Source organism: Cordyceps fumosorosea, assembly GCF_001636725.1.
Source record: "Cordyceps fumosorosea ARSEF 2679 chromosome Unknown scaffold_2, whole genome shotgun sequence".
NCBI lineage: Eukaryota > Fungi > Ascomycota > Sordariomycetes > Hypocreales > Cordycipitaceae > Cordyceps > Cordyceps fumosorosea.
The window spans coordinates 1,566,625-1,586,380 of NW_017387302.1; the positions used below are offsets into that span (position 1 = coordinate 1,566,625).

The 19,756-nt window shown below is 55.5% G+C and overlaps 10 protein-coding genes across 10 annotated transcripts; 6 read left to right on the plus strand and 4 right to left on the minus strand.

Moving 5' to 3' along the window:
* Positions 1–13: 13 nt before the first annotated feature.
* Positions 14–1,780, plus strand: ISF_01649 (FAD dependent oxidoreductase; the record flags this gene model as incomplete). Its single annotated transcript, XM_018845256.1, has 5 exons — positions 14–165; positions 220–351; positions 417–687; positions 752–898; positions 962–1,780. The coding sequence occupies 5 exons, from the start codon at positions 14–16 to the stop codon at positions 1,778–1,780; spliced, it is 1,521 nt and encodes a 506-aa protein (XP_018708022.1).
* Positions 1,781–1,877: 97 nt separating this feature from the next.
* On the minus strand, positions 1,878–3,227 carry ISF_01650 (putative domain, di-copper centre; the record flags this gene model as incomplete). The annotated part of the gene is made up of 3 exons (XM_018845257.1): positions 1,878–2,532; positions 2,595–3,065; positions 3,127–3,227. 3 exons carry the CDS (start codon positions 3,225–3,227, stop codon positions 1,878–1,880), a joined length of 1,227 nt encoding a protein of 408 aa, XP_018708023.1.
* A 1,120-nt stretch (positions 3,228–4,347) lies between these two features.
* On the plus strand, positions 4,348–5,310 carry ISF_01651 (hypothetical protein; the record flags this gene model as incomplete). The annotated part of the gene is made up of 4 exons (XM_018845258.1): positions 4,348–4,597; positions 4,652–4,759; positions 4,815–4,930; positions 4,990–5,310. The coding sequence occupies 4 exons, from the start codon at positions 4,348–4,350 to the stop codon at positions 5,308–5,310; spliced, it is 795 nt and encodes a 264-aa protein (XP_018708024.1).
* Positions 5,311–6,127: 817 nt separating this feature from the next.
* Positions 6,128–7,080, plus strand: ISF_01652 (hypothetical protein; the record flags this gene model as incomplete). The annotated part of the gene is made up of 4 exons (XM_018845259.1): positions 6,128–6,404; positions 6,465–6,554; positions 6,633–6,751; positions 6,823–7,080. The coding sequence occupies 4 exons, from the start codon at positions 6,128–6,130 to the stop codon at positions 7,078–7,080; spliced, it is 744 nt and encodes a 247-aa protein (XP_018708025.1).
* A 496-nt stretch (positions 7,081–7,576) lies between these two features.
* On the minus strand, positions 7,577–8,269 carry ISF_01653 (hypothetical protein; the record flags this gene model as incomplete). The annotated part of the gene is made up of 2 exons (XM_018845260.1): positions 7,577–8,155; positions 8,213–8,269. The coding sequence occupies 2 exons, from the start codon at positions 8,267–8,269 to the stop codon at positions 7,577–7,579; spliced, it is 636 nt and encodes a 211-aa protein (XP_018708026.1).
* A 697-nt stretch (positions 8,270–8,966) lies between these two features.
* ISF_01654 (Cytochrome P450) lies at positions 8,967–10,572 on the minus strand (the record flags this gene model as incomplete). Its single annotated transcript, XM_018845261.1, has 5 exons — positions 8,967–9,498; positions 9,586–9,975; positions 10,059–10,180; positions 10,270–10,451; positions 10,536–10,572. 5 exons carry the CDS (start codon positions 10,570–10,572, stop codon positions 8,967–8,969), a joined length of 1,263 nt encoding a protein of 420 aa, XP_018708027.1.
* A 1,561-nt stretch (positions 10,573–12,133) lies between these two features.
* ISF_01655 (Zn(2)-C6 fungal-type DNA-binding domain protein) lies at positions 12,134–14,216 on the plus strand (the record flags this gene model as incomplete). Its single annotated transcript, XM_018845262.1, has 4 exons — positions 12,134–12,602; positions 12,641–13,083; positions 13,303–13,745; positions 13,820–14,216. 4 exons carry the CDS (start codon positions 12,134–12,136, stop codon positions 14,214–14,216), a joined length of 1,752 nt encoding a protein of 583 aa, XP_018708028.1.
* Positions 14,217–14,308: 92 nt separating this feature from the next.
* ISF_01656 (hypothetical protein) lies at positions 14,309–15,274 on the minus strand (the record flags this gene model as incomplete). Its single annotated transcript, XM_018845263.1, has 1 exon — positions 14,309–15,274. One exon carries the CDS (start codon positions 15,272–15,274, stop codon positions 14,309–14,311), a length of 966 nt encoding a protein of 321 aa, XP_018708029.1.
* Positions 15,275–15,642: 368 nt separating this feature from the next.
* On the plus strand, positions 15,643–16,532 carry ISF_01657 (Glutathione S-transferase, protein; the record flags this gene model as incomplete). Its single annotated transcript, XM_018845264.1, has 2 exons — positions 15,643–15,694; positions 15,784–16,532. 2 exons carry the CDS (start codon positions 15,643–15,645, stop codon positions 16,530–16,532), a joined length of 801 nt encoding a protein of 266 aa, XP_018708030.1.
* An 897-nt stretch (positions 16,533–17,429) lies between these two features.
* ISF_01658 (gamma-glutamyltranspeptidase) lies at positions 17,430–19,413 on the plus strand (the record flags this gene model as incomplete). Its single annotated transcript, XM_018845265.1, has 7 exons — positions 17,430–17,462; positions 17,516–17,549; positions 17,640–17,802; positions 17,871–18,462; positions 18,519–18,679; positions 18,768–18,901; positions 18,965–19,413. The coding sequence occupies 7 exons, from the start codon at positions 17,430–17,432 to the stop codon at positions 19,411–19,413; spliced, it is 1,566 nt and encodes a 521-aa protein (XP_018708031.1).
* Positions 19,414–19,756: the final 343 nt, after the last annotated feature.

Here is a 19,756-nt window from a genome sequence, read left to right on the forward strand (position 1 = left end):
TTGACCTTGAATCATGACCGCACCACCCATGCAGCGACGTGACGACGTCCGACGAGTAGCCGTCGTAGGGGCCGGTATTAGTGGTGTCGTCAGTGCTGCCCATCTCCTCCGCGCCGGGCTTGAGGTGGTCGTCTTTGAGAGGAATAGCGAAGTCGGTGGGATATGGTAACTCTCATGCGAATCTTCTTAGTAGGTTTAGTACACTTACAACTCGTGCAGGATACACACCACCGAGACGGCGATCGAGACACAGTATCCTTGCCTCCGGCCCGAGGACGCAGACACGGAGCTGCAGGGTCACGGCAAAGTCGGTGATACGGAGCGGCGACGGCTGCTTCACGCACCACCCGGGTACATAACGCTGACCCAGAAGTTGTGCATATTGGGCTTCTCTGCTGATGCTTCTTTCCTCTCAGGCCATGCTACGACAGCTTGCGAAACAACATCGACACCCCGCTGATGCAGACAACACTGAACGCGTGGCCCGAGGGCACGCCGAGAGTCGTCAGTCACCCCGCGGTGAAGGACTATATCCAAGAAACGGCTTCAAAGACGGGAACATGCGCAATCACGGTGTTTGGCGCGCTGGTGACGAGGATTGAGAAGCACGACTCTAAATGGTGCGTGCGGTGGGCTTCCTTGAAGGAGCATGACGGCACCGGCTCGGCGGTCAAGGACAATTTCTCGGTCAGTAATGAATCCTGATTCCAATCGGTATGATTATCTGAGGATATAAGCTCATGTTCTACAGATTTTCGATGCAATCGTCGTCGCAAATGGCCACTACCACGCTCCGCTGATTCCTGACATTCCTGGGCTTGCCGAGGCCAAGTCGAAATATCCTGCCCGGATAAAACACTCAAAGTGGTTCAGAAATAACACCGGCTACAAAGACAAGGTTAGAAATGAATGACACCTAGTCTGAATAACGAGTGTTCTTTTCTCTGATGACGTACTTTAGAATGTGCTCTTGATAGGCGGGGGTGTATCATCAACGGACATTGCCAGGGACATTGGCCGTTGTGCACGACGCATCTACCAGAGCACCCGAGGCGGCATGTCCGACATGCCAGCCAGCGTTCTTCCCGCCAACGCGACGAGAATAGCCCAGGTGTCGGCCATCAGCATGGAAGCCGAAGATGGGCCAGACGCCCCCTTCACCATCCATCCAACGCGCGGGCTTTCCATACCTGGCATCGACGAGATCATCGTCTGCACCGGCTACCAGTTCACCCTGCCCTTCCTCCCTCAATACCACGACGCCCAGGCTTCTCCCGCCGCCGCCCGCGACGACACGCTGTTCACCGACGGCGGGCAGCTGCACAACCTGCACCGGGACATCTTCTACATCCCCGACCCGACCCTGACCTTTGTCGGCGTGTCCGTGTTCACCACCACCTTTCCGCTGTTCGAGTTCCAAGCCGCGGCCGTCGCCGCCTTCCTGTCTGGCGTGGCAAGGCTCGCCCCAGAGGCGGATCTCCGGCGCGAGTACCGCGAGCGCGTGGCGAGGAAGGGGCTAGGCAGGTACTTGCACTCGCTCAAGGAAGAAGAGGAAGAGTACGTGGACGGCCTGGTGGCGTGGGTGAACGCGGGAAGGGCGAGGTGCGGGATGGTGCCGATGGAGGGGCTTACGGCGACGTGGAGGGCAGAGAAGCAGAGGATAAGAGAGCAGATTGCGAGACTGCGCGCTGCCAGGGCTGCGGAGAGGGCGGCTGAGGTGGTGAACGGAGTAAAGGCGGAGGAGGAGCGCGGGATCAGAAACGAGCAAAAGGCATTTTGATGTTATTTTTCAGGTCATGCCTAGTAAAGAGATGTGTCTTTATTCATCGTCCAATTCTTTAATTCGTCTCTTTACAGATCCTAGTCCTACGCGCATCTCAGTACTTGTAGCAGAGGAAGCCCCCTTCGGTATCCATGACCTTGGCCACGGGTATACTGGCGGCAAAGCTCCCATACAGCAACTCGTCATTCAGCGTTGCGTTCCCGGTAGAATTGAACATGTGCCTCCCCTCGTACTCGAGCAGTCGTGTGCGGGGGTACATTTGCTGCCAGCGCCACCACGTCCGATCCAGCTGTGCGTGGTGCACATAAAAGAGAGGATCTATGCCACAGCGTGAGCGACTCGGACCGACGGGATGATACCAAGGATACTGACCGTTTGCAGCCGTCATGGCTTTAAAGTCTCCGTTGACCCCCTGATGCAGCGCGCCGTGGAGGTAAATCTCCAGCTGCCGCCTGAACCCGTGGTAGGTGGGCTCCCGCAGGATCTCGCCCATCTTCTCCGGCCTGTACGCCTCGCCGGACAGGCGGCCCATGGTCGCGCCGTCGTGGAACCCGCGCGACAGGCAGTGCCGCGCAAAGGTGTGGTTGTACAGGATCGGGAGGAGATGTGCAAAGGGCCCGTCAACGACGCAGCGTCCGTCCCCGACCACCACTGGTCCGCGCGCGTCGCCGTCGCCGCCGAAGCCGTCGTCGGTGCTCCAGATGGACGAGTTGGCGAGATCCATCCAGTCGAGAGACCAGTCCCAGTAACTTGGAGGGAGTCAGCGCCAACGTTTGCGATTTCTGCTGGCGAGTTCTAGGTGTGTGCTCACGGGACGTGGCCTGCGAAGCCGGCGTGCTCGCGGAGGGCGTCCTCAAAGAGGATGAGCGTGTACCGGTGCCACGGGAGAAAGGACGCCGAACGGTGAGCTGGAGCCGAGATTTCATCAGCGGCGTCGTAAGTCTCGGTGCGACACGAGGGGGCAGCCGCATGGGAGCGGGAAGGGTCCGACTCACCCCATGATCCGATCGCTCCGTGCAGAACGGCAAAGTCATCGTACACGGTGCCGTTTTCCCGCCACCGCGAAGGAACCTCTGCGAGCGCATTCACGGCACGGATGAACTCGAGTCTCTCCGCCCGCGTCAAGGCGCGCCATTCCTGGCGGATGACTGGGTTCTGACAGGCCGACGATGATGACGACAACGGACGCGACAACGTCGTCAAGGTGACCGCCAAGACCAAGCAGAAGGTACCGGCGAGGATCAGTCCGGGAAGCGTCGCCCAGACGAGCCGCCAAGCCGGGCTTTTAAAACCGCGTAAATGCTAGAGCCGGGACAGAAATGGGGAGCTCGAGATGGGCTTACGATCTGCTTGTACTTTGCTCCCCATTGTCGGTGGTGGTAGCAATAGGTGTGTAGTGCGCCTTGTATCCTCTCAACCACTCCTTGAAAGTTTCCAACCCCATTATCGGCGCTCGAGGCTTGTAGAGCTTGCCTGAAGGAAGTAGAAAAAGGTTGTCTGTCTGTGCTCTATTGAAGCGGCTCTCTTGGTTGGTGAGTATGGCTGCAGGGAGCGCATGGGTTTAGGGTAGGTAGGAAGGGAGGCGCGAGTTGGTTCAAAGCTGGCGCGAGACTAGACGCAGCAATAGCGATTGGAGAGAGAGGCTTGTCGCGGATCCTACGTCATACGTATGTGTTGATAACTTGACCAATATAATTAATTCCCTCCATCATCCATCACAGATGTTCTGGCGCACACGTCTCTATTCAGGTTTTTATTCAGTTAGGCCTTTTTCAGTGGCGCCCGCTTGTGGGAGCCTAGGGATTTAAAGTGGCTGACCACCTCTTCTTTAGTAGTTTAAATTTTCATCATCTCTTGTTTAACTCACGGCTTACCCTATCTAAAAATTGACCTTGGTATCTGATTGGCTGGTTGGCATTGTAGTTTCTTCGTATTGCTATATTGAACAGCTTTGTAGCCTTGCGCTCTCCATGTGGCTCTGATACGCTAACCTCTAGTTACTACAAAGAGTCTGATAACAAAGAATGCACTGTGTCTTGTCCGCAACTCGCCGGTCTCTTTGTTGTAAAAAGGAGCCAACAGGGCATGGGACCCGTAATGAACAGATGAAAGGACCCCAGGTCTACTCAAAGAGGCTTATCAAGGACGCCGCGATCGGAAGTTACCGCTGGTATTTCCCTGTGTCGCAGTACCCGAGTGGATGGCCCGTTTGCCTACTATCACAAAGTACCGGTTATGCTTAAAGCGACGTGATTGGGCTGAAACCCTGCAAAATATCTGCTTTCTCCTTCACGGCAGTCAAAGGGATAACCTAGGCTGGCACACACCGGCTCTCCGTGATCATCACGCCACCCAGAGGGCTTCTGTTTTTTTTTTTTTTTGGCCCTGAGAGGGCTTGTTTTGGCGCGACCGCCACCACTACGTAACGTAGGGTCACGAAGCGATCACCCTAAACCACCCCAACAATGCATTTTTCCATACTCTTCCTTGATATAAGTCCAAATTCTCTAGTAACACCACCTTGGCATTTGAATAGTATTTTTCCAAAAAAATTCGCTGGCAAAATGTCACTCTCGTTTGACAAGGAGCGTTCCGCTCGAGCCTCGAGTGAGTCTCTTATTCAACACCACGAGCGACCGCAGGATCGAAGACGGCGATCATGGAGCATACGCAAGGCTGCGCTGGTGACTGTGGGTGTCTTGGTTGGAAGCCTGGAGCTGATCGTGCTGGAAACGATCCTCGTCCGCTGGGGCGAGGGCAATAACTGCTCCCAAGGACCGCTACTGAGCGAGCTCAACAACCTCGTCCCGCGCTGTAAGTTTACGAAAAACAAGGTGAAAGGAGTACTCGGGGTTCTGATGATTGCAGTCTCTACAATACCTGTATTATTCCGAGAAGACAAACTTGCGACTGTCAAGGACATGTCCGAGCGCTCAAGAAACGAGACGCATGATAACTGGTTATCATACATGCCAAGTCAGTTGACCCAATACCCTCATCTGACGATTAAAAATGCTTATCTGTTATCTAGAGGGAAATGGGTTCATCGGCGTCAACAACTCTGAAACATATCAGCTGCCAGACCCGATTTCTTTTCTAGGTCACGACGTCTATTCCATGGCAGTCTTCCACCAGCTCCACTGCTTGGTACGTCCCCTAACAATGCAGCGGCATGAAGCGTTCTCATTCTAACCGTCTCCCTCAAGTATCAAATCATGGACCGATACAATGCGCTGAGCGGCGGCTCTCCCGAGGCTCATGGACACGCACACCCTGGTCGCTCGGAGGAACCCGATGATGGCGGACAGGAACAGGACCAGAGCTCGCACCGCCACATAAATCACTGCTTCCGATATTTGCGGCAATCCCTGCTCTGCTGCGGCGACACCGCGCTGGAAGGGCAGGACCCGAACACGAACACTACAGCGACGGACGGGACGGGGGCGGTGCACATGTGCAAGGACTTTGAGGCGCTGCGATCATGGGCGGAGAAGAACAGACTGGTGAACAATCAGGCTGGATTGTGAGATTGTGAGAGGGGGGGAGAGCAGCAGTTGTATGTCGCGATTGAATCGAATGGTCTGCTCACTTGTGTCTACAGTTTATTTGGCCATTGCACCATCTTAATAAATTAGCCAGGATGTCGCGATTGAATCGGAAATTCTGTTTACAATTTTTTTTTCTTTTTTGCTTTAGTCCATGTACTAGTTACTGCCTTTATTTTGCGCATGATCCTTCTCCCACATAAATCGCCGGCTCTCCTTTGCAGGCAACACTGAGATGGGTAGTGAATATCCTCATGTAAGGTAAGCACAGAGAATCTGACTTGCCTCGCAATCTTGTACACCCGACTTGTACTCTATCTTGATCTCATCTCATTCCAAACAGTGTGCGAATTGCCAAGCCGGAAGGAGGGAGTTTTTGGCGAATCGCCAAGCCGGGAGTCCTTGGCAGCGCCACGACACGTTATTATCCCGCGCACGGGATAACAAAGACAAGCAGATGAATAACTCGGAAAAAAATCCCCCCATCTCCGACGTACATAGGCGTGTCGCGGCGCCAAAGATGGGCTTTGCATGGGCGTGCATAGCTGCTCGGCCAATTTTGGCGCCATTCCTGAGACCGATGCTGCAGGCTGCAGACGGCAGGCCGCAGATTGCTGTTGCGCTTCTCCTCATGTGAAGGAGGGTTATACGGTTATTTCGAGTATCCCAGCCAGGGACTCTGTGACCGACGTAGTGTTCCTCGAAACTAACGACAACCTGGTTGTGTTTGGCAGTTTTGCACAAGTCAGTCCAGCCAGAGAACGCAACACGCCCACACACACTGCTGCCCTCGACTACAATGTATCCAAAGCAAAAGTACAGCATCGTCGACGGTAGCTCCGGCTCGGACTCGCCCCGGGCCTCGCTTTCGCCGGAACGTGCCCAGGACTTTGCTGCTGCGCCGAGACTATGTTCTGGCAAAGGACGGGACCGCATTGGCCGATTCCTCAGCTTCAACGCGCCGTGGTTCGTCAGCGCTTTACTGGCCTTGACGAACCTGCTGCTGCTTGTTGCCTTGCTCAAGCAATATGTGCCGCGCAGGCCTGCCCAGCAGTTTTCATGGATGCCACCTGAGAGTAAGTCAAGCCCAGCCCACCGCATCCGCTTAAATCACCCTGCTCATGAGTTTCCCGCAGTCGAGACCACGTCGCTCTTTGAGCTCAAGCCCTTGTACGGAGAGGGTCTTAATAATGAGTCAGAGGCTGCATGGAACGAGTTGATGCCGGGTATGTGTTGTTCATCCTTCCCTGCTTCTCTGCTTTGTGTGCCTTGTCTTTTAACAGCCACCAAAATTTTTCCTCTAGTCGGCCGCGGATTCGTCGTCGTCAAAAATCACACGGCCATCCCAGACCAGCCCGGTCTTGACCAGTCCGTGTCGGAGCAAAAGGCCATGGTATCCGTCTTCCACCAGCTACACTGTCTGGTAAGCGCGTCTCCCCCAAACAAAATCGTCGCGACGTCCCGACTAATCGACGTGTCTCGATCTCCGTGCAGTACATGACTCGGGAGGGATACTACAGCGCTCTTGAGGGCCGCACCGACCAGGTCAGCCCGGCTCATTTGCTGCACTGCTTTGACTATCTCCGGCAGACCATCATGTGTTTTGGCGATACCACGCTCGAGTGGCTTCCAGCGCCTCCGAGGGACAACGGAAGTACGGGGTGGGGGTTTGAGCATAAGTGTCGTAACTTTGATGCCATTTCGCACTGGGTAGAGGACAACAGGCTGAAGACGACACATGGGATTCATTAATTATCTTTATATTTTTACTTTATATTTTACTGTGTTTTTGCCATATTCTCTACTATACTTTTTCTGTGTATTTTACCGTATCATTTGCCATATTTGTTGCTCTACGGTTGACTATACTTGCCACTGCATTTTTGCTTTATTTATCTTTACAAAATACCAGTCGAGATCAACCCTGGAATCTTGATAGTGACACTTGTCGGGATTTGTTGACATCGTAGGAGCCTTCTGTACTGTGCGTAGTCGCACAGCCTGTCCACTTAAACGTCCACTTACACCTCACCATAAGCAATACCGCAAAACTGTGAGCGCAATCATTGGCTTGTGTCAAGGCACAATCACGGCATTGTATAGAGCAACATCAAGAGTAGATAATTTATTGCTTGTCAAAGGGTAAACTATCGACTTCATTTACGAGCGCCGTTCCGTTTTTGCGTGCTCTCGGTTGTTCTGGCGCCATTGCCTCGATTGCCTTGGGCGTATCTTGAACAGTACCATCTTAGTTGTCGACGCCGATGGCATAGTCCTCGACAGTGCTGCGTCGCTTATTATCAACGCCGATAGCATAGTCCTCGACAGTGTCGACAGCAATAGCATAGTCTTCAACCGTGGCACGTCGCTTGTTGTCGACTCCAATTGCATAGTCTTCAACCGTGTCAACCGCGATTGCGTAGTCTTCAACAGTAGAACGCTTGTTGTCGACGCCAATGGCATAGTCCTCGACGGTATCAACTGCGATAGCGTAGTCTTCAACAGTAGAACGCTTGTTGTCGACTCCGATGGCATAATCCTCAACAGTGTCGACTCCGATGGCATAGTCTTCAACCGCACCACCCCGTTTGTCGACTCCAATGGCGTAGTCCTCAACCGTCGCACGCTTCTTGTCGACACCGATCGCGTAGTCTTCGACAGTGCCACGTCGCTTATTATCAACGCCGATGGCATAGTCTTCAACCGTAGCACGTCTCTTGTTATCAACACCGATGGCATAGTCTTCAACTGTAGCACGCTTGGCATCGACGCCGATAGCGTAATCCTCAATGGCATCAACTCCGATGGCATAGTCCTCCACAGTGCCCTTTATTCCGTTGAATTAGCCCGGATGCGGTCGTCAAGAGATGATAGGTCAACATACAGTGGGTGCGGCGACGGCGACGCCAGCGGCAAGGACGGTGATGAGGGAAAACTTCATTGTGACTCTTGCTTTTTTCTCAAGTGTTAGCAGTTGTAGTGTGAACTGACTGTGATCAGACTGTCCGTGTCCTGACGCAGGTATGAAGCTCCGCTATATGTATTGAAAGATGAATCTGCAAGTGTCAAGTCACGTTGTCTTGAATAACAGAAGTGCTATCAAGGAAGCGCGGCGCCAGAATGATGAGAGCTGCTGAGGGAACCTCGCATTGTTTTGCCCTTGGCGCATGGCCATATGCGCCTCTGGTACTCGGCGATGCTCTGCGCCAGTGCGCTACAACCGGCGATCAATTAGCGGCCGTGGAACGAGTTTGTACCCGGAAGCTCACATGAATGACATCTGCAGTCTACCTTAGTCCCTGTATGTACAGTATGTGTGTAGATAGAGCTACCAGCATAGCGTAGTCAGGAGTTGCAAGATGCGCTGACGGCGTGGCAAGCACAGCTCCTCTAGGACAAAAGCCATGCCAAGGACTCAATTTTTTTTAAAAAAAAAATGATAAATAACTGCATTCAGAAGGATACAGATGCCATCACTACTTTTCGGATGTTTGAATATGATCCGTCTTCAAGACGAAACGGAATTGCCTAGTTGAGGGTCTCCCCGTGCCTGTTCCGGCCCCCGCCCCAACTGCTTCCACGTCGAACCGTCGAAAGATCTGTCCAGGACATTGGTTGTCAGCAGCTCGCCTACCCATCTATCTGCGCTCACATCGCCATTCGCTTCTTACCTCTGCGACGCTCTTGTGCAGCTGAGCCAGCGCAAACCGTCTCGCCGCGCACTTCCTGCCACCGTAGCCAAAGTGAAAGCTGTTCCTGTCCCAGTACCGCAGCTGCTCCTCCGCGGCCTCCAGCCAGCGCTCCGGTCGGTACACGTGCGCGTCCGGGCCGTACAGCCTCTCGCTGCGCCCAAGCACCCATGGGCTCGTCGAGACGGAGTAGCCGGGGGGCACGTGCTCGCCGTGTAGCTCCAGCCCCGTGTCCCGGGGGGCCAGCCGCGGGAGCTGCGAGACGGTCGGGGCGAAGCGCAACGCCTCCCGGATGCAGGCGCGCAGGTAGGCGAGGTTCTGGGCCTGCTCGCTAGAGACGACGTGGGCCTTGGACGGGATCGCGCCGGACAGCTCCGCCCGCTCCAGCTCGAGACTGAGCTTGTCCCGGACTGTGGCTTGCGTAGCGATGAGGTAGACGATGGTCCAGAGGTTGAGGGGAGTGACGGACGACCCGGCGAGCCTGCATCGCAGAGTTCGGTAGTTAGCATTGGGGCGAACATCCTGCCAAGCTAAGTGAAGATGACCCGGGGACGCTCGGGCGACGTACAGAGCAAAGAGGACCTCGGCGCGGATTTCCTCGAGCGACATGCCGTCGCCGGCAAAGTGAGCAAGCAGAAGGGAGCTCAAGAGGCTTCCCTCTACCCAGGCTTCCCTTTTCAAGTCTCCAGTCTCACCTATCGCCGACGCCATGATGCAATCTCTTTCCCTCATGAACGGGCCGACACCCGTCGTGTCGGTCGGACGAGCCATGACGAAGCTCCTTCCTATCCACGTGTTGCGCACATACCATGACAGCGTCTCCGTGATGGCGAGGAACTTGATCCAGTGGAACGTGTTGTCCTTGCAGTAGAGCAGGTTTCGTACGTCCGACGCGGACTCGATGAACCCGAGCGCCTTGCCAGTGATCAAGAGAGTCACCGCATCACTTGCCAGCCAACTTCCAAGCCGGCCAGTCAGTCAGTTATTCAGTCAATAAGCCATTTGGGTGTTGTCTATCGGCGGAACAGGTTCTGTCCTTACCCTACGCGCTCGTAGAGGTCCACGCTTCCCTCTTGAGCCGTGCCCTCTTGCAGCCTCTCCAGCCAGCGCTTCAGGAGCTGATTCAAGCTCGGTTCGAGCAGACGGAGATTTGGATCCGAATACTGGTAAGCGAGACAGAGTTAGTACATTTGTTGCTTCCTGACACTTTTTTTTGCACGACGCGTCACAAAGGAATGGCAGGCTCGCTGACCGCTGTCGCAATGGCTTTTTTTCTCGCTACGTGGTCTTGGTAGTTTTTGCAGTTGAATGTCGCCTCTCTATCAAAGTTTGCAGCGAAAAAGTCGGATTTATCTGCCCGTCGGCCATATACCACGGCGAGGAGCTCGTGGTCGTTGAAGATGAGGCCGTTGGGGCTATATCGGACAATCGGTCCTGCAACAGCAAGTCTCTGAGTCAATACACAGCCATCTCAAAGTAGCAAGAATTTGGACGGGTTCAGCTGGAAATTAAAAGTACCGTATTTCTCATGGAGCCTCGCAAAGTTGATTGGCATATCAGGCTGGAAGCTCCAGTAGGTCTGGTACAGACAAGATACGGATGCGATAAACGGCCCTGGGAAGCGGGAAAGGGGGTGCAGCCATCGCCTGTAGACAACAAGTAAAAGCACGGCTACCGCAAAAATGAAGAATAATCCCATCATCTTGGAACATGGCTTAGAAAACGCTGCCTTCAGAACAATAGGTGATGAGTCTGTCACGGCTTCCAGTTACAGTCTACAGTCTCGGCATCTCGGGGGCGCAGCGACAATCCGCAGAGACCACTGGGCTTTCACTGCTTGGGCAGAGAGACGACTTGCGCCAAAAGGGTTCGGGAAGCTGCGCCTAAGAAAAAATACTTGGGTTACTGTAGGTTGGTCTCCTGAAGCTGTGGTATTACTACAACGAACGCCAAGGGTCCTCCCGCACCAGTCACACAAACTACACCCGATGATCCGGCCAGATACTTGGTTGTCTAACACGGATGGTTTTCTCTCGGCTAAAAACAGAACCTTCTGCGCAACGCTTTGCATCACATGTTCGTCACGATAAAATCGGATCACAGCAAGCAATAAAGGCAGGTGTTTGAGCAGTCTATTGAATGAAGGCAGGTCTCGGAGCAGCCCACCGGATGGCGCTGAGTCTCCTGCGCATAATCATGCGGCGCACAAAGGGCTCCTCCACAAAGGATCAACAGAGAGGACGCTCCGGGTTGTACCATAAGATCGTCACTGAATGTAATCAATAGATACAGCTGGCATGCATGTGGATGGTGTATGAGATGGGCTCTGCCCCGCGTCCGCCTATCTACGTCAAGGCGGGGATGGCTGCATTTCAGCTCGAGTTATGCTGTGCCATGCAATGCAGGAGGAGTCCCGGCTTTCCTAGGGTCGCAAAAGGCCATCCTGGTGATGTCTTGTAATTAAGAGATGTCATACATGCAGTTGCCCGGTTCTTTCCTCACCAAGTGCAACTGAGAGCCTGGCAAGAAGCAAGCCATATAGTTTCGAGACTGGGTCCGTTGTCTCCGTCATGATTTAAAGTTGAATTCCATCACTCATTCCAACGGCTAATCGGCCGGGACGGATCTGCGACTCGGTGCCGCGGCAAGCTAGGTAGATTAGCCAGCTCTTTCGAGTCTGCCGAGTCGTGTTGGTATAGTAAACTGCAACGATAATATGGGCGGGGATAGTTTGTTAGTAGCGTTCGGCAGAGGACGGCTGGTTCCCGTCCGCACTCAGCCTATAATCAACCTGCTAATACTGCACTGAACTCGAGCAGTTCCACGCCCGATGCTACCATGCATGCTGTGACACAGGACAAAGACGGAATGGTAGTGGCTAGCTTCGGGAAATTCTGCGGCGAGATGATTTACCTACATGAACGACGACATGACAGTAACTGCAAAGAGTGAGTATTGCCTAGACGTTGTTATTGTTATCAGAAAAACGTAGGCGTGTAGAAAGACGCCGGCCGACGCCCAATTCCACATGGCGCCAACCACTGTCGGCTTTTCACTCATAATGAAAACATCCTCGAAAACTCTGTAAAAAAATCTCTTGGTCCTGTTCTGGCGCCATGGTGAGCCAACGCAGCAAGTCCGGCTGCTGGACTTGCCGGCTGCGGCGCAAAAAGTGTCCCGAGGACGGCGTGCCCTGCTCCAACTGCACGGCCCGTGCCGTCGTGTGTCACGGGTACGGGCCCCGGCCGGCCTGGAAGGACCGTGGCGAGCGCGAGCAGGAGGAGGTCGACCGGCTCCAACTCCGCCGGCGCTCCCACCAGGCACGCTGGCGCGCACCGCCGGCGCCCCAGCAGCACCCGGAGCTTCCTTCAGCCTCCGCCGAAGAGCGGCGGCAGGACGCGCCCGAGGCGCAGCAGCAGCAGCAGCAGCAGCAGCAGGAAGAGGCGACGGCGAACCATCTCTGCCTGTCTCCCTCGCTGGCCCTTGTCGCCTCCTCCCCGGTCGCGATGGCAGAGCTCCGGCCTTCGTCGCCCCGGAAGCAGGGGGAGGAGGAGGACGAGGAGGACGAGGAGGAGGATGGGGAGGGTGAGCCGTATGACTTTTCGGCCATGCTGGATCCGCAGCTCAGCCTCTCCGGCCTGCACACGCCGTCGGGTTTGTGGGCGGACGGCGGCCTGGAGGGCCTTTTCGCCTCGACAACAACACCACCGCCCCTGTTCGACTCCGCCGCAACTACGCTGAACAGCCAGGTAGAGGTAGACAGCGCTTCCAGACCGGAGGAGGAGGGCGACTACCCGGCGGCGGCGCTGCAGCACCAAGTCTTTGCCCTCTCGTCGACGACGACACACGTCAACGCGCTGCAGGAGCGCGAGATGGAGCTGATGATGCAGTTCCTCGGGGAGGACTTTGGCAAGCTCCATCCATGCGCGCAGTCGTGGTCCATGGCGGACAGGGCCTGGCTGCTTTGGCTGCTTCATCGCTCGCCGACCTTCTTCTACACGGCGCTGAGCACGAGTGCTTACTCGGAGTTTCTCAGGACGCCGCCGCACGACGGCAGGCGCACCGGGTATTTTCGAGAATACGACGGGTTTAGGAATAAAGCGATGGAGCTGTTCTGTCAGCTCTTGGATGATGCACGCTGCGGCGGGGGGCATCCATCGGTGCCCTGGAACACAAGGGAAACAGTGATATGCAGCGTTCAGCTGGCCATGCTTGAGGCAAGACTCGCTCACTCCTCTGCTACGCACCGATATTGTGACCAAGAAGGACTCTAACATGATGGTAGTCATTGGGTGAGAATCTGAATGCGACTCAGACATATCTGGATGCGGCCTCGGATGCCCTCGCAAAGCTCTCCGAGGATCTTGTCTACATCGGTGAGCTTTCACCAAACAAGTCCATCACCAGTTACATCCCCATGTCCGGCATGGAGCGCAAGACCGTTGAGTTTTTCATCTGCACATTGATCCGAATACACACATTACACTGTTCTTCGTACCAGGCCGCGCCCGCAGCCGCCAGCGTCTACCATCGCATGCTATCTCCAGCGATGCTCGGTGATGCCTTCTTTCACGTCGCCGGGTTCCGGTCGTGGGTCCTCGTCACTCTCATGGACGCTGTCGACGCTGCCGTTTGGAAGCAGGAGCAGGAGGCGAGGCAAAGGTTGAGCATGAGAGATCTTGTCGGCAAGGCCGAGGCCATCCTGTCGACGATTGAAGACCAGATCCGGTAAGCATTCATTCGTGTTTGGCGGCTGGTGCGCCGCCGCCGTTGGCAATCTTTTCTTACCGCGAGTCAAATAGGAGAGAGGAGGATGTGCCGACGCTGATGTACGCGTACGGCGTCATCATCTACATCCACACCCTCACGTCGGGACACCGCCCGGCGGTGCCGGAGATACACGCGGCGCTGGAAAAGGCGGTGCCGCTGTGGCAAGGGTGCTCGTTCCACCGCCAGGGGCTGAAATCCGTGGCCTGGGCCTTTTGCGTGTCGGCGAGCCTGGCAACGGGCCATCACCGCAGGGCCTTTTCCAGCGTGTTGGCCGAGGCTGCCACGTCGGACGAGTCTTGGACCGCGGCGACGCGCCTCAAGGCGCTCAGCGAAGAGTGTTGGAAGATTTCAGACACGGGAGGGGCCGACTGTGATTGGAGAGCGATAATGCAGAGCCTGAAGCCGAGCATGCAGACAATGTTTGTGTAAAGGCATCCGAGAACTATATATAAGCGCTGCCAGGCGCATGACTCGGACAATGTCTCTAGATCTACCTCCCTGGTAATGCCAATAATAAGCCGCTACTTGTCCAGCTCAAACACGGCAGCCCACACATCCATGGACATGATACCCGTGCCATCCTTGTACAGCTCTTTCTTCATCTCCGCCTCCAACTTCTCGATCGCCGCCACAATCTCCGCCCTCTGCTCCCCCGACAGCTCCGCCTCCGCAACGCGCTGCCTGAACACTTCGCCCAGCGTGAACCGGACCTCAAACTCGCCCTCGCGCATGTCCTCCTCGGGCGTGATCAGCGCCTCCCTCGCCAGCCCGTAGCCCGCCGCCGCCGCCGCGCGCAGTATCGCACTCTTATCCACGCCGCCGCGCACGTTCTGCTCGCGCGGGTCCTCCCTCCCCGCCTCCGGCCGGTACCGGTACCGGTAAAACAGCCGCTGGGCCGTCGCCGCCAGCGCGTGCGCCGTCTGCGCCTCGCGCGACGGCACGTACGACCACTCCGCCACGTACACCGGCGACGTGCCCGCCGCGCGCAGCGTCGCGAACAGCGCGCGCACCTCGTGCTCGCCGGGGAAGTAGAACAGGCTCTGGCAGAGCACCGCCGCGTCCAGCCGCGGCGCCGTCTGCTGCTGCTCGGCGAAGAAGGACTGCGCGTCGGCCTGGTGAAAGGTCACGCGCGGGCCGAGGGCGGACTGGCGGAGGTGGTCGTGGGCGGCGCGCATGGTGAAGGGGTGGCCGTAGTCCATGGAGGCCGTGTCGATGGCGGTGACGTGGCCGCGGTCGCCGACGAGGGCGGCGAGGGCGACGGAGGACTCGCCCTGGCCGCAGCCAATGTCCAGGAGGTGGTCGCCCTCGCGCACGCCCCAGGCCCGGATGGTGGCCAGGCGCAGCTTGAACCGCGGCACGTGGAAGCTCTCCAGCAGCGCGGGATTGTGCAGGAAGCTGGCCAGGAGAGTCTTGATCGTGGCATCGTCGGCATCGGCCACGACGGGAGAAGTGGATGTGCTTGTAGTAGTAGTGGTGTGGGTGGCCATGTTGTCAATGGTTGCAGGCGGTTTCAGATTGGGTAATTTGCAAACTAGGAAATATCTCTGTTGGCTGTCTTGGTCTTTCTTTTTCTTCTTTGTCTCCTCGGCTTGTGATGGGGGAAAGCAGCAAGCAAGTCAGCTCAGCATAATAAATCCACTGCACTGCAGCCCGGCCTTGGTTTTACTGATTTGCCGCAAGATGGCGCGTCGGAACGGCTCTCCGTAGCAAGCCGGGAGCCTTGTGCCCTCGGTTTTAATTGTTTGGTAATTTTCGGTAAATATCACGTCCTATCTCCGTTCCGTCATGCACCATCACCAAAGGCACGAAACAGCATAGTTAACCCCATCCAACACTTGATCATCAACTGCCCACAATGAGTGTCTCCAAGCCAGTTCATTTCTTTGACGTCGATTCGACCCTTTCAGGTATTAAATTTTATGCAAAATTTATATAATCATTCTCGCGGCTTGTACTTGAGAACGTTGTAACATCCGAGCTAACAAAAGTCACCTAGGGCCTTTGAGATCATGGTCTTCCAACACGCTCAAGATCCGCATGGTCTTGAACTATAAACAGATTCCTTACTTGCAAAGCTTCATCTCATATCCCGACATCGCTCCCCTTCTCCAAAGCTTCTCCGTCAAACCGCACGCGACGGGCCGTGTGCAGTACACCCTGCCCGCCATCCGCCATCCAGAGTCCATCACCGCGAACCCGGCGGGTGTCAAGATGGACTCGCTGCCCATCGCGTGCCACCTCGACAAGCTCGTTCCACAGCCGGCCCTGTTTCCCTCTGGGGAGGCCAGCTACGCGCTCGCCCTGGCCACGGAGAAATTGATGCTGCGCGCCGCCAAGGAGGCCTTGTTCGTGTTGCTGCCCAAGTCCGACCAGGTCCTGGACGATCGCAGCAAGGAGTACTTTTTCAGAACGCGCGCCGAGTGGTTTGGGAAGCCCCTGCCGGAGCTCGCTGTCAAGGGCGAGGAGGAGACGAGGCGTGCCATCGACGCCATGAAGGCGGAGCTGGAGATTTTCATCAAGATGCTGGCGGGAACGGAGGGTAAGAAGGGACCATTTTTGGAAGGAGATGCCCCTGGATATGCCGATTTTATCCTGGTCACGTTTTTGTCTTGGAGTCACCGGGTAGACATGGACATCTGGAGAGAAACCATGGCGATGGGCGATGGGGAATTCCAGGCTCTCTGGGATGCATGTCTGCCCTGGATGGAAGGCCAGGGAGAAGACGTCGATCCTCACCAGGTGTAGAAATAAAGGGCAGTTAGTTAATCAAGCAATTTTTGTGACAGCACTGTAACGGCAAATACAACCTCTACTACCCTGGAGTTACAGTAGGTAGGCTCTGATGGATGCCCGACCATTCTATCTACGTCCTTCCAGCCTGAATCCATTTGCTCTAGAGTTACGACCACTGTAAAGGATCCCCGTCCTGTGGATAGTGAGTGCCGCATACTAACTAAGCCATAGAAGCATTAAATTGGGCTCTAGTGCATTGAACACTCGACGTGTCCATGGCGTTACGCATCCCATACCTCACTATCTCAGGCGTCACGCACATTTGGCGCAACCACTATTTGGCGCCGCGCCAAATAGCGTGAATTCAGACCACAATGCAAACTGTGCGAATAATAACGATCGCAGCAAGAAAGAAAAGTAGTGCCCAAAATACAATAATATCATGGGTGGCTGGGCTTGGGCTGGCTTCCAAGCCCCTGCAGGATGCAGGATGCAGGGTATGTAGGCAACGTGGTCCTGTCAATGTGGGTGACATTTCCAGCTGCGGATTTGATTTGCCATCGAGGCACCCGTAACGCGTCTCAGAAGTCTTGAGATAAAGCTGGCCTCCATTTATTGCACTGGAATCTCCTCCTTTTCGCTCTCAACGAAGCAACGATGCTGAAGACAGATGGTGACCACGTCCCTTTCAAGGGTACCGCTAATCAGTCGTGTCCACGACTCAAAGCACCTCAGACCTTGGTTACATGCTGGAAAACCCGCGTATGCAGGATTCTGGCTGCGGTCGCTGTTCTAGCGGTGTTGATCAGGAGCCTCCCCCCGTCACGGAGTTGTACACATCCTGGCGGCGCGGCAAGCCACGGTGCCGTGGTCAGCTCAAGTGCGCTCTGTAGCCGCCATGGAGCTGCCATGTTGAAAATCGGTGGTAACGCTGCTGACGCGGTATGGAAAAGGAAATCGACCGGTACAGAGATGTAACTGATGGCTCAGGACAGATGGTAGCGACCAGCTTCTGCGTCGGGGTGGTCGGTAAGTGATGCGCTGCCAGTTCATGACCGATGAGCAGAGGCAAGACAAAAATGCCAGTCAATGACGGCTACTGATGTGCTCTTCGCATAGCAATGTATCACAGCGGCATAGGCGGTGGCGGTTTCATGCTTGTTCGGAATCAAACCGGTTCGTTTGAGTTTTTGGATTTTCGAGAGACGGCGCCCGCCTTGGCCACCGTCGACAAGTTCAGTCAGGCAGCAGATAATGGTCCAGCCAATGCGGGCTTGAAGAGGTAAGTCTCCAGGTTGTCCGCACCTCCCCCCCCTTTTCCCGAGTCGAGAAACAGTACGGCTCACACAGCCTCGTCAGCGGCGTGCCAGGGGAGCTGAGAGGGTTGGAGTACCTTTCCAGAAAATACGGCGCGCTGCCGTGGTCGACCGTCATGGGGCCTGCTGTTCGACTGGCAAGAGACGGCTTCCCCGTCACCAGGGATCTTCTTCGCTACATGAACTACGCGATTGAAGAATACGGGGAAGACTTTCTTCACTCCGACCCTGACTGGGCCGTGGACTTTGCCCCCCACGGTCGCCGGCTCCGTCTTGGGGATACCATGACGAGGAAGCGATACGCGAGCGCGCTGGAGAAGATTGCCTCGGGCGGGCCGGACGTCTTTTATTCTGGTCCTCTTGGGCGGCAGTTTGTTGACACGGCTGCGGCAGCTGGGGGGGTCATGACGACGGATGACCTGCGAGACTACAAGGTGGTTGTTCGTAACCATTCTGAGATCGAGTACCGCGGCCATCGCGTCATCACCACTACTGCGCCATCCAGTGGGATTGTGATTGCGAATATTCTCAAAGTTCTCAACACGTATGATGATCTGTTCACGCCCCAGAATGTGAACTTGAGTACACATTACCTAGACGAAGCCATGCGATTTGCCTATGGTCTGGTAAGTGTTTTTGTCGGCGATAGTTGAAAAGTCAAAGCGCTAATGAGAGGGTAAAGAGGACAAGGTTGGGCGACCCGGATTTTGTAGATGGCATGGAGGAATACCAGGATTACATGATACAACAATCGACCGCTGACGCCATTCGTCGTCGTATACTCGATACGCAGACGCACAACGTGTCCGAGTATAATCCCGATGGAATAGAGAGTATAGACACGTAAGTCGTTCTTATTCCGTCTTGGATGATGTCTTTCAGCATCCTGATGGTGTTGCAATGTATATGCTGACTTGGACGGACTGTGTAGACCAGGCACGTCGCACATGGCTAGTGTAGACTCATCTGGACTCGCCATCTCTGCCACAACCTCTATCAATCTCTTGTTCGGGAGCCGAATAATTGTTCCAGAAAGCGGGATCATTCTCAACAACGAACTGGATGGTACGTGTTGCCAAGCTGAAGCCGAGACATGATGACGACGCCGACTCACCCACGACGGCGCAGATTTCTCACGGCCAAACGCCTCCAAACCTTTTGGTCGCTATCCATCACGCGCGAATTTCATCGCTCCGGGGAAGCGGCCATTCTCATCCATGTCGCCGTCCATGGTGCTGCGTCCGGACGGGTCGCTGCTGATGCTTGCCGGGGCCGCGGGAGGCAGCTTCATCACGACGGCGACGACGCAAAACATCATTGCCGCGGTTGACGAGGGTCTCTCGGCGACCGAGATCCTGGCCAAGCCACGCCTCCACGACCAGCTGACCCCAAACCACATCATTTTTGAGACCGCCTACGACAACGCGACGGTGGATTTCATGCGACGTCTCGGCCACGAGGTAGTTTTTATACCTCCCATAGCTAGCATGGCGCATGCCATTCTCGTCTCGTCTGATGGCCGGTATGATGTCGCTGCTGAGCCGAGACAGCAGGACTCTGGTGGTGCCATTGTGTAGACGGACAGACAGTTGCGGGGGCCAAGATCGTACGTACATGCATGCTGGTCAGATGCAGGGATACCCATCGAGACTGCCCAGTAGAAAGCGCGCGGGTTGTGTGTGATCCATACAACCCCTCAGACAGCACACCAATAAAGAGGTGCAGCTGGGTAGCAAAGGTAGTTAGCAAGCACCGTAGGGTTGTGAATTTGGGGTCCATTCTTCATCGTTCCGTTCCTGTGACGCACGCCGGCGCCTTCTGAGACAAAACGTGTACCAGAAGGTCACCTCTCAGCCTCAGCCTCAGCGTTCGCGTGAGCACACTTCATTGGGCAGTGAGGGGGGGCCGGCCCGTGGTGGA